This window comes from Strix aluco, chromosome 5 (assembly GCF_031877795.1).
Source record: "Strix aluco isolate bStrAlu1 chromosome 5, bStrAlu1.hap1, whole genome shotgun sequence".
NCBI classification, from domain to species: Eukaryota; Metazoa; Chordata; class Aves; order Strigiformes; family Strigidae; genus Strix; species Strix aluco.
Window position 1 is genome coordinate 5,194,450 of NC_133935.1, and position 12,535 is coordinate 5,206,984.

General features: G+C 35.2%; 1 protein-coding gene across 6 annotated transcripts in view; it reads left to right on the forward strand.

Moving 5' to 3' along the window:
• Window positions 1-12,535, forward strand: part of CCDC91 (coiled-coil domain containing 91) — a 152,547-nt gene that overhangs the window by 111,345 nt on the left and 28,667 nt on the right. For all 6 annotated transcript variants that reach the window (XM_074825683.1, XM_074825681.1, XM_074825679.1 and 3 more), the window contains one exon: window positions 8,545-8,658. In XM_074825683.1, the coding sequence (XP_074681784.1) occupies window positions 8,545-8,658 (114 nt within the window). The remainder of the gene's footprint in view (window positions 1-8,544; window positions 8,659-12,535) is intronic.

A 12,535-nucleotide genomic window follows, 5' to 3' on the forward strand; every position in this document is an offset into this window, starting at 1 on the left:
GACAACCGAATATGTTCACACTCCTGAGGGTTCATGTGGTGGTGTTCTTTGCAGAACAATAAATTTGTAATTTATGATCTTGGAATGTATTGATATAATTTTACTGGCAAACATCTAAATAGTTGAAAAAAAAGTTGATTCTTTTGTACTGTATGGGCTTTAAAGTATGTTTAATGTTTCTCCATGAATTTACGAATACCAGTGTATGTTATTTCTTAGAAGGTAAAATCAAAATGTCTAGAACACACAGTGCTTAATCCTAAAAAAATGAATGGCTACTTACCTACTACATTATTAAAACTTTTTTGGTATTCATGCTTATCTGCTTGAGGGAGTCCTTACGTTGATAGTTTTGGCAAGCCTGAATCAATTTTGTATTGAATGTCTTAAGGATTTCCACACCCAGTCATATGTAAGTGAACAAAAGATACGTAGGTGAAAACATGAAGGTGTTGGCTGTGTACTTAAAGAACTGGCTTTTGTTTCTTTTCTACTATTGCTTAATTTAACTGTTAAATTTTGGTTGAAAATTATTATTTGTCTAAATATTTTTCCTCGTTGCCCTGCATTTGAGAAGGTTAGAAGAACTAATAAATAGAAAAATTTGTCTGAAAAGTTATTTCCCACTCTAGGTTTCAATCAGATTTATTGGCTGTAAAATGGCACTTTCTTAGCCCTATAATCTGTAAAAAACACCTTTTTTTTTTTTTTTTTTTTTCCCAGGCATCAAATCAATAGATGTATAATGAATATTTTGGAGGGTGGTATGAGGAAAAAAGAAAATATATGGGGATTATACATTTGTCTTTTTATTGTCCACTGAGACTACATTTGCAGATAGATTCCCTGACATATCTTTTTTAGGTGTCAAAACTATGGGATTTTCTTTATTGGCACCAGACTTTCCTTACCTTAAAAAAAATAGAGAACACTGAGTGCAAGTGCGTGCGTGTCTCTTTCCTGATTTTTAAATCTGTGAATGAATTTCATATTGTGAATCTGCTTACCTGTCTTTTCCTTCCTTTGTTGTACACAGTAGTTTTCAGGGTTGTCCTTGCAGAACTTTTCTCCTTCAGTCTCCTGTAATCTCTTTCTATCCTGTCTGTTCACCTCTTTCATACATGCACTTTCTCCTAAACTGCTTATGTGTAAACATGCATTCAACTGCTATTCCCATGGTGATGGTGCAAAAATCTGTTTCTTATACCACTTTAAGTGATGTGCTACATGCTATTATGAAATTCCCTGCAACTTTATTATGAACTCATCATACTGTTTGTAAGACAGAGCTGTTTTCCAATGATCTGTGCCTCCTGCAACTTGGAGACCTTACATCTTGGGTCTGTGTGATGGAAGAGGCGATCTGGTAATTTTGGCAAGGCTAGTTTGGAAACCCCTGTGTTGTGGAGAGGCAAGATGCCACTGGGTAGCTGCTTGGCAGTAGGTTTTTTGTGGTACTCCATGATATTATGCTTCTTTAGCAGGATCAGGAACTATTGCCTCCCTAGGTTTAGATAGTTGCTTTATACTTTCTGTGCAAGTTTGTCACTTGGTTCATATTGAAGCCTAACTCACTTTTTCTTCAATGCCCACTTTGAGTGCTATTTCTGTCTACACTAAAACCACTGATAAATCTCTTTGATACCACTGTATGAATGCATCACTATGACTTGAAGTTCAATAGGTCTCTTTATCTTTCCTTTCTTCTTTCCCACTCTTCAAATGCTTTCTGGTACCTTCAACACCAACCGTGTTGCTTGTTACTCTGGGCTGTATCATGGTTTTGATTCAAATCTAATTGTAAATATATGGTTGGACTCGATGATCCCAAGGGTCTTTTCCAACCTGAATGATTCTATGATTCTATAGTTGTTTGCATGTTACTGGCCATTTAGGCATCATATCTGTAAGAGATGAAATATCATATCTAACAAAATAGGTACAATCTTCATCCAAGTTCCTACTTTTCCTTTATTTTTATTAATGCATCTTTTTTTTCTGTCCTAGCAATTATAGTTTGTCTTTTCAGAATATTGCCATAATGATCACATTCCAGCCCCTTACTTTGGGCTTTCCATCACTCTTTCTCTGTTAAATAGACTATAAACTGCTTTTTGTCTCTGCTTCAGAGTTTGCTTTTGTCTCTTTCTCATCAATATTCACTCTTATTTATAGAATTTTTTACTAGGAGATCAACTTTAACATATAAAATGTTCATGGTATTGGCATTGCTTTCCCTTCTTTTATGATGCTTTTTGTACTTGGGAGGATTTCCACGTGACATATAATATTAATTTCATTTCCTTAAATGCATCCTCAGAACTCTTCTCATCTGTGATATACAGAGCACTGAGTGAATTGCCAGTTAAGGGAATACAAAATCATATCCGTTTATCAGTCTTTCTTTGTCCATTTATTATTTGTTTCATCTTATACATAGGTTACGGAATCCTATGGGGGAGGCAGGGTTTTAAATACTCCATTTACTCTGTTTCTGAAGTACCCAGCGAAATGGCATATTTGGTATTGCAATTCCAGGAATAACTTTGTTAGACTTTGTAGGATTTTGATTGAGTGGGCGAGTGTTAATCTTTGGAAGAGGAAAAGATATTTTTTTAGCAATGGGCTTGGACTATCATAACATTGCTGTTCATGTTCAATACCTTGTGGATTCATACAAGAAGTCGTTGGGGTTTTTTTCTCACTATCATGATTCCTACCCAAATAGGCTATTGATAATAAAGTATCATGTAATGTGCTGGGGAAGAACTTGCTTTTAAAAGGGGATCCTCTCCAATTTGTATTGCCTTTACCATATTGTTCAATTGGGAGTGTTTGCTTACATTTCTCTCAAGAGGATATCCAACCATTATTTTCAGTTTCACTTTCTTCTTGTTCTTCCACCTTCTTGCAGAAACATTGGTGTGTCCAGTGTTTATGGAGACCATGGTGGTTCCATAAGGACACAGAAAAGCATTTTTCATTAAAAGAAAATGCTGTGTAATCTTGAGTGTGTGAGGAAGCACACAACTTAGTAGCACTGAGTGGAAAGAGATCCCTGCCATTAGATCAGTTTATTTTTAATATGCTTGCAAAGTCTGGAAAAGTAGTTGTCCACTGCATACAGACTTTAACCATGTCTGACTTCAGAAGTAGTTTGTAGTAGTTTATAACCACAGACATTATAATTTGAGGGTTACTATTTTCTGAAAAACCACTAACATTGCAGTCTGTGGTTGCATTTCCTAGATAAAATTTAGTACTGCCACCTGATCCTTCTGTGGAAACAAAAGAATTTTCCTATAAAATTGCAAACCATCATATGGCTTTTTTTTTTAAATACTGACTAAGTTCTCTGGTATACACAGTGCACTTTTTTTCTTTTTGTCTTCCTGCATATATATATATATATATATATTGTGATTACGTGGTTGTGATTCCTAATATATGGTTGGATATGATTTGTCAATTGAGTACTTGAATAACTTTATTTTTTATTAGGTATTCTAATCTTCTAACTGGTGTCAAGTCCTGTAAAGAAGCTAATTTTGTGACTATAATGTAGTACTCCAGCCTCAGATTTTTTTTTTTTAAAAAAAGGGTGGGGTGTGTGTGTGAAAAAGAGTTCCACCTCAAGTACAATTTGTGGAGCTCTTCCTCAGCTTCTTATGTGAAACCCATTTTCTTGAATCTATTAAAATAACATTAAAGCCTCAAATAATGCTGTACCTTTTTAAGCTAAGGATGAAATAAAGCCCAATTTTTACTTTTGCAACCAAAATCTAAATTAAGGAAAGAGCAAAGGAGGAGATGAAGGAGAAGTAAACACATATGCTGACAGCATGTACACGCAGCTAAGATTTTATTAAACATTCGTAATAAGTAATATCAGAATTTAAATAATCTTCATATCAGTTGATAATTTACTGTAATGACTGACAGAAATAGAGTGAAGACAGATGGTGACTTTGAGAACTTAGAGGAGAGCACTTCATGAAAGGTCATATAGAAGAAGGAGTGAAGATTTTTTTCATGAAGGAAAAACTAGTGTCACTGATTAATTTGAAGGACAGGGCAAAAATACATGACTGCCTTATCTGGGGGACTGGGTGTTGTATGTTTTCTCTTTGAAGCATTCTGAAAACTGGATGGAAAGGATAAAAGAGTTTTCTTCCCAGTTCGTTGATACCACAGCAAAGCTGTCTTTTGATAGTCTTGACTGGTCTGACATGGTTACACAGAGGTCTATGTCCATGGTGAGCTGTGAATAAGGGACAGTGCAAACTAAGTCAGCCAGTTCAGTTGTGTTATTAGTGGTTGTAGTGTCTGGTTTTTAAGACAAGCCTGGGAAGAAAGCTCTATGTTTTCTTGTACTGTTTCTTTTCTCCTGAATTTAATGAGCAGGATAATGTTTAAACTCAGTTGAGAAACAGACATTCAAATCACAAATAGAACCATATGATTCATCATAGAGCATAGCTGGTGAAGTTTAATCGCCAAAAATAAGTAGTGTTCTGGAGTATTACCAGGAGTCTGGTAAATACAGATGTTGGGACGAAGCCCACTAAAGTATGAGTCTTTGTCTACAATCATATGAGATCGTCCAGTCTGATGGCTACATGGTCTGTCTGTTGAATTACCATTGCCATGGCAGACTGTGACTGCTGAGATAATTTTCAGATGATAAGTACAGTTAATATGTATCTGAAATAGTGAGATTTGGCTTTATTATGTACCCTATGTTAGTTTTTTAATATGAAGATAATATGCTTATATATTTGGAAGATATATCAGTACTTCTTTTGATTAACTAGAATGTGGTAGTTGAATCATAGGATCATTTAGGTTGGAAAAGACCCTTAAGATAATTGAGTCCAACTGTAAACCTAACACTACCAATTCCACCACTAAACCGTGTCCCTGAGTGCCACATCTACATGTCTTTTAAATACCTCCAGGGATGGTGGCTCAACCACTTCCCTGGGCAGCCTGTTCCAGTGCTTGATAACCCTTTCGGTGAAGAAATTTTTACTGATATCCAATGTAAACCTCCCCTGATGCAACTTCCTCTTCTATCACTTGCTATTTGGGAGAACAGATAAACACCCATCTTGCTACAACCTCCTTTCAGGTAGTTGTAGAGAGCAGTAAGGTCTCCCCTGAGCCTCCTTTTCTTCAGGCTAAACAACCCCAGTTCCCTCAGCCACTCCTTACAGGACTTGTTCTCTAGACCCTTCACCAGCTGTGTTGCTCTTCTCTGGACACGCTCCAGCACCTCAATGTCTTTCTTGTAGTGAGGGGCCCAAAACTGAACACAGTATTTGAGGTGCGGCCTCACCAGTGCCGAGTACAGGGAGACAATCAGTTCCTTAGTCCTGTTGGCCACACTATTTCTGGTATGAACCAGGATGCTATTGGCCTTCTTGGCCACCTGGGCACACTGTCAGCTCATATTCAGCCAGCTGTCAACCAACACCCCCAGGTCCTTTCCAACCAGGCAGCTTTCCAGTCACTCTTCCCCAGGCCTGTAGCATTTCTTGGGGTTGTTGTGTCACAAGTGCAGGACCCGGCACTGAGCCTTGTTGAACCTCATACAGTTGGCCTCAGCCCATCACTCCAGCCTGTCCAGATCCCTCTGTAGAGCCTTTCTACCCTCAAACAGGTCAACACTCTCACCCAACTGGGTGTCATCTGCAAACTTACTGAGGGCGCACTTGATTCCCTCATCCAGATCATTGATAAAGATATGAAACAGAACTGAGCCCAATACTGAGCCCAATACTGAGCCCTGGGGAACACCACTTGTGACCGGCCACCAACTGGGTTTAACTCCATTCACCACCACCCTTTGGGCTCGGCCATCCAGGCAGTTTTTTACCCAGTAGAAGGTACACCACTCCAAGCCATGAGCAGCCAGTTTCTCCAGGAGAATACTGTGGGAAACTGTCAAAGGCTTTACTAAATGAAAGTTCTGTTTGCTATGTTCACTTAAAGTTGAACTTAGTATGTGGTACGGCAATTGTTCTCACTCTAATTTTGAGTCATCCACTGTGTAATTAGAAAATCTATATAAGACTGAAGAAACCACGGGGATTAAAGAAATGGGAATAGCTGTTCAACATACTAGCTATTCCCAGTACCTTTTGGAATAGGTCTTTGCTGTTTGGAATATCCACTGATTCAGGATTATTCAAATTTTTCTGAACTGCTGGATGCAGGAAATGTATAGAATATATATGCTGTAGAGTGAGGCACTGAAAAACAATGAGGTACTTGGCTGAATTCTTAAATCTTCCATTTTTTCAAATTTCTAAGGAAAGTAAGAAGACCCTTTGATCTCCATATTCTAAAACTCTTACGTTATAAGTATTATGAATGTGACCAAAAAAAATGTAAAACGTTAAGACAATTTCTTTATTTAATAGTATGGAAGTAATCAGTAATCTTTTGTTCCTTGTGATAAAGCAAATAAAGGTATAGAATGTTAGAAAATAACATCTTTTTATCAACTCGTTCCTCTTGAAATAAGTATTGATAACAAAGAGTAAAAACTAGCATAGTTACAGTATGCTTTGGTTATTGCCTCAACAGGCAGTTATACAACTTTGCTTTCACTATTATCTGTAACTGTATATTCTTCAGAGAGTTAATACTGGTCTTAATTTTGGGAACTTGCCATTGTAAATGGAAAAGAATTCTTTCCAATTTTATTTTTTCTGTTTTAATCTTGGTGTAATAAAATAGTCTTCCATAAAAGTATTGCTAATGGTTTCTGTTTTCTTGCGGTTTTTTAAGAGACTTGTAGAATTTAATTGTATTTTTTTTTGGAATTTTGCTCGTATAATGTTCCAAGTAGCATGGTATCAAGGAAAGTTAACATACATTAATTGATTGTAAGTATTTTAATTGATGTGAAATTTTCTACATATTAATATGTAGCTCCTTATCAGTTCTGTAATTTGCTTTTAAGAGTTTAATGGGGTGAATGATGAGATTTTCTTCCATTCTAATAAAGACAGTATTTTGGGACTTTTTGACAAATTAAACTGGCAGGAGGTATATAATTACAAGAACAGCATATTTCTATACTATGTAACTTTCTGCTACTTTTTCTGTGAGTCTTGCCAGAGTTCTGTAGTGAGAGACCTTTGTCTCAGGATTCTTCTTTGATAAACCGAGTTAAAATAGAAAAAAATTATAATCACTTTTCACAACTATGGTTTTCATATTTGCTGTATTCCAGAACAGTGGGGACTACATAGCTGCATATTTCAAATTTGGGATTTTAGACTTTTTCTGTTATAAAGATAGCAAAAGTATAGTTTTGCAGAAACTGTTCAGTTTTGGCTGACAATGAGTAAATAGCTAAAGATAAAAAATACCACTTTCAGTTGAAACACTTCCACTGAAGAGTCTTTAAAAAAAAAATGAGGTCTGGTCCAATTCACTGGTGGTATTTTCATTTTGTACACTAATACCATATGGTAAAATGCCACTCTTATATGTACCGATGAGTTATGTAACTTTATAAATATCTTCTACTTCAAAAACCTTAGAATTCCACTTGTTTTCCAGAGTGAATCCACTGAATACCATTGAGTACCTGCAAAAATACTTTCTGCAAAGAAGACAGAATTGTAAAGCACGAAGAATGTATAAGTTAGCACTCTGAGATTCTGTATTTAAAGCACGTGTCACTGTACGTTGACAAATGTTTCTTAAACCAGTAAACAAAGCAATAAAATGATTGACATTCTATCTCAGAAACATTTGTAAAGTTATGTATTTCTCCTTAGGTTAGTCATTATTCCCACATAAATAAGTATGGTGCTGTAACTGAATACTTTAAATTGAATACTTTAAGTACTGCAGCAAAGTAATTGATTTCTTCTAAGCCTGACAGTGTGTGTACAAGGTAGACTCAGCCATTTTGACAAGAGCCTGAAAGCCTGTGAATAATTAAATCCAAAAAAATAAATTAAGCTATCCTTAATTTTTATCTATTTTCTTGCTGAAATGTTGAAAAATGTTTTTTAGTTTCACTTTGTGTACAAACTGTGTTGCTTAGGAGGCATTATTCTGATTTAATATTTAGTTAATAATGGATGATGGATTATATCTGATAGCGTAGCATATAGCGAAAAAGACTTTGAACTTTGTTTAGATCTTTGGTTCTTTGGGCAATTGGACTAGATGATCGCTGTAGGTCCCTTCCAACTGAAATATTCTGTTCTATTCTATTAATAGCAACGAGTCCATCCCTGCTTCTGTTGGAATGTAACGCCTGTATTGCTTCCTTTTATTCTGCTTTCAGGGAACATTGTGTATCTACTAACATAGCTTTAAAGTTACTATTTTGCTCTTCTTTAGGCCCTTTAGGGTAAAGTACTGAATTTACGAATTTTTGTAAAGATATTGCATACATTTAAGATAACTGTCGTTGAGAAAGGAGTGGTAAAATTTTAGTAGGAAGGAAGGGGATGACCTGTATTACATTTGTGAAATACTTTTAATATTTACACTTAATGTTTTCCTTTTAAAAAGGAAATTGTCAAGGAAGCATTAATGGAGGAGCAAAAACGAAGTGAAAAGGCAATCGAAGAAGCAGTAAAAAGGACAAGAGAGGAACTGATGGAATATATTAAAGAGCAGAAAAGGGTGAGTTACCAGTGGCTGATGGGTTTCACTTCATGCAGTGAAAAATTGGTGAAGTTTATTAATCCTGAAACCTGTCTTCAAATGCACAACAGAATCAGGAGTCATGTCTTCAGATTTGTCACTCCTTTTTTTCAAACAATTTGTTACTATGATATATATATATAAATATATATATATATCTATTTATAGAATTTTAAGTTCATCACAAGCCAAAAAGCAGAAATGAATATATTGGTTGAAATTTACAGTATTTCTTATTATAGTAACTTAAAGATGGTGCATAAGTGCAATCTGTCAAATTCAAATTGTGATCGGAGTTCAGTTCATTGAAAGCATTCCAGTATCAATAACAGATGCTATTTTATGTTCACAAATGAACTTTGTTGAGCAGTTTGCATGCACACAAAGGTCACTAACTTTTTCTCTCAACCCATATTGTATGACAGCCTGAAAATATATTGGTATTCTGTTGAGCATGATTTATAGTCAGTGCACTGGTCTTGTTATGAAATGTTGTAATGCTCTGAAACTTGGTTTCAGGTATTCTGTTAATGCTATAAGCTTGTGGTTTAATGCTTGTGTATAAACGGTAAAATGTAACTTAAAAACCAGCTTAATTTGCTTTCAGTAGGAGAGAAAATTAACACACTTCTTCCCTTTGAGGCTCTTTATAAAAATAAAAACAAAAAAAATTCAAAAACCATCTTCCATATGGCAGTAGCAGCCCTAGATCAAATTCAGTGATTTCAGTATTCTCAATAAACAAAATCACAAAGCTTGAATCTAATTGGTAATTTTGTCCTGAGAAGGAAGTAGAAATAACGTCTTTGGCCTCTTCTATTCCCTGCTTTTACAGGCTGAATAATATTATGGGAAACAGGATTTTCACTCTACTAGTTAAGATTAGTATTGGATGAACTCTCTTCCATTATGCTGTGCCTGGAAAAGTTTCCATTTAGCAGTATGGGTCTTACTGGCAAAGACATTTAAACAGAATTCCAGGGTAAAACGTGATCCATAAGGATGTTTGAGCTCATTTATATCTGAAGTTGGTCATTTACAAAAGATAAGCTGTGGGGAAAGTGAAAATAGGTCTACTATTAAGGTAGCTTGTATCATAAATAAATTGGTCAATAGGACCACTAGTGCAGATCATCTACTCCATCTTATGCAGACTCCTCACTGTTGACAGCTACATCCCACCATTTCAAATTGACAGTAATTTTCTACAGCCAGTTCAATAGCAACTCATCTGTCCTTAATCTATTAGATTTCCATTTTCACCAGGAATGGAGGCTTTCTTCCAGTTTCCTTCCAGCTACACACAGAGTTGGAGCTCGTTGCCATTATTCCCTTTTCGGAGTACTATTCATCTCTCTTGTCCTTGTGAAGTTTCCGCAAATCAGTGAAACAATGAAAATACCTTCAAAGAAACAAAATCCTCACTGATTTATCTAGTAGGAGTATAATTTCCATTCATTTCATAGAGTTCTTGAATATCAAAGTATTTCAGTCAACTTTTTTCCCATATTGATCAATTGGCACATCTCCACTCATTTTTAAAAAAAAAAAAAAATCACATGTAAGGACAGCTAGCTTTTTCCGGCATAAATTGTCTGTCCGTATTTAAGTTGAGAATGGAAGATATTTTTAACTCCAAATCATTTCACATAATAGCTTTTATATGATTACATAAGAGGCAGAGTAAATGGACTTTGGTCAAAGCCCATGCACCTGTCAGAGTAATAAATATACTTTATGGACTATACTAAAAAGTAGCAGCTCTGGAAGGAATTCCTAGATGGAACTCAAGAAAAATGCCTCGCTTTCCTGGCTGAGATTCAGTGATACGGGTTTTTTTCGGAGTGACAGGGAGAGTCCCAGTTACACACTTGCACAGGTAGTGTACAACCGTGTGTGTGTTATCACTGTTTTGAAAATAAGTTTGTGGAATCCTTCAAACCACGGGACATACAGGCACAACAGTATTTGTACTTGGTTGGCAGTGATTAAATGCTTCAGGAAAAGATTCATAAACAGATTCTTATCCAGCTTATTTTGTAACAGTACAAAGTACATTTCATCCCTCATGGTAAATGTGGTACATACCAGTTTTCAAAGTAGCTTGTAACTTGCTTAGACATTTATTCCATTAAAGCTTTATTTTGGTAAAAGTATAATACTCCTGATATCAGTTGAAGAAAATCAATTGTGTATTTGGCCTGTTTCATAGTCACTACAGATATTTTAAAATATTAGTGAGCATTTACAGTTGTATTTGTGCTTGGATTCTTTGAAGAGTTTCTATAACAGTTTATAAAAGTTGGATCTGGCAATGCAGCAAGTTTTGCTGTACATTATAAATGTACTCCAGCATTATACTCTACTATATATAATGGTAAATATTTACTTTGAGTTAGAAAGAATTGATTGTGAATGAGTCTTTTTTAAAATAGATGGATTTGATAATTATTTGTATAAATAATGTGTGTCAACATAACATATACATTTAAAGTAAACCATAGAAATCTCCTGTTGCAGTTCCAAAACTAACTCCAGTTATATTCTAGCTATGCTAGTGCTAAAATAGCGGTTACTTTTGAGAGCCAAGACTCCATAGGATTTAAGTGTTCAGAGATGACTGACCAACCACGAATCCAGCGTATCAGTGACCTATTATTTGAATTTGTAGAAAGTTACTTAGCAAAAAGCAAGTAATTGATGTTCCTTTGACCTCACACAGCACTTTTCAACCCTTTTCTTTCCTGATCAGTAATCTTTCAACGGGAACTCTTTAGAGCTGAGGAAACTAATTGTCCTGCCTTTAATAAAATTCTTATCTAAATAATTTAATGTCATATGCATAAATTTTTTCCATACCTAGAGTGTTTATAGATCTACCATATTTCAAATCCTTCCACAGATAAATAGCTCAGAGTTAATTGTACAGGTTTGGCATTGTTACCCACAAATGAGTCACATTCAGTATGAGTGAAACAAAAAGTGATTTATAGTCTTATTTTCTGATGCACGAACAAGCAAACTTCCATGCATTTTTTTAAAAATACTAAAAATGAGAGGTTGGTTAGATTAAAATTAGGAGGAGAAAATGGAAAGCAATGCAACAATATCATTATGCTAAAATGTCCAACATAAGACAAGAACAAATGTAACTTGCTCTGTATTCAAGCCAAAGTCTCAGGCTAGTGGAGAATTTGTTGGCAATTTTTCACCTTTGATTAAAAGACACTGCGAGCTAAAACAAAAAATAGTGAAACTGTGATGGCAACATATATTTTCACACAATAAATGAAAGATGCATTGTGGTTATGCCTTTTTCATACCTCAAATATGGTCCCAAGTTTTTAAAGATGTATTGCACTATATTGGCAACAGTTCAACTTATATACTGCAATTATAGTTTTATTTTCTCAGTTCTATATTAAATGAAGAATTCTGTACTAGATTTTTTTTTTTTCTGTGTTGCCACGGGTAACATCTTAAGAATTCTGGATATCTAAGATGTGAAGGAAATTTCAGTCAGTAATTTGACTATTGTTTCATAATTATTTCATAACCACCACCATTCCAGAGCATGCTTTAAAACTGAAAAAGACTGTCATATCTGTTCAGAGATCTTCCGTAGCTATCAAACTTGTAGAGGTTTATATAAACATTCATAACACCTTGAAAAATTCTTCTGAGTCAAATCTGAATACACTTGCTATAACTATTAGCCAGACTTGCTTTCTCCAGCACAAGTACATCCACATTATGTCCAGAAAGTTATCTTTATTAATTATCTGAAGGTATATTTGATGAAGTAGTATTGATATGTCCGTGTTTGCATATAAGTATCAGGAAGGCAAAACAATGC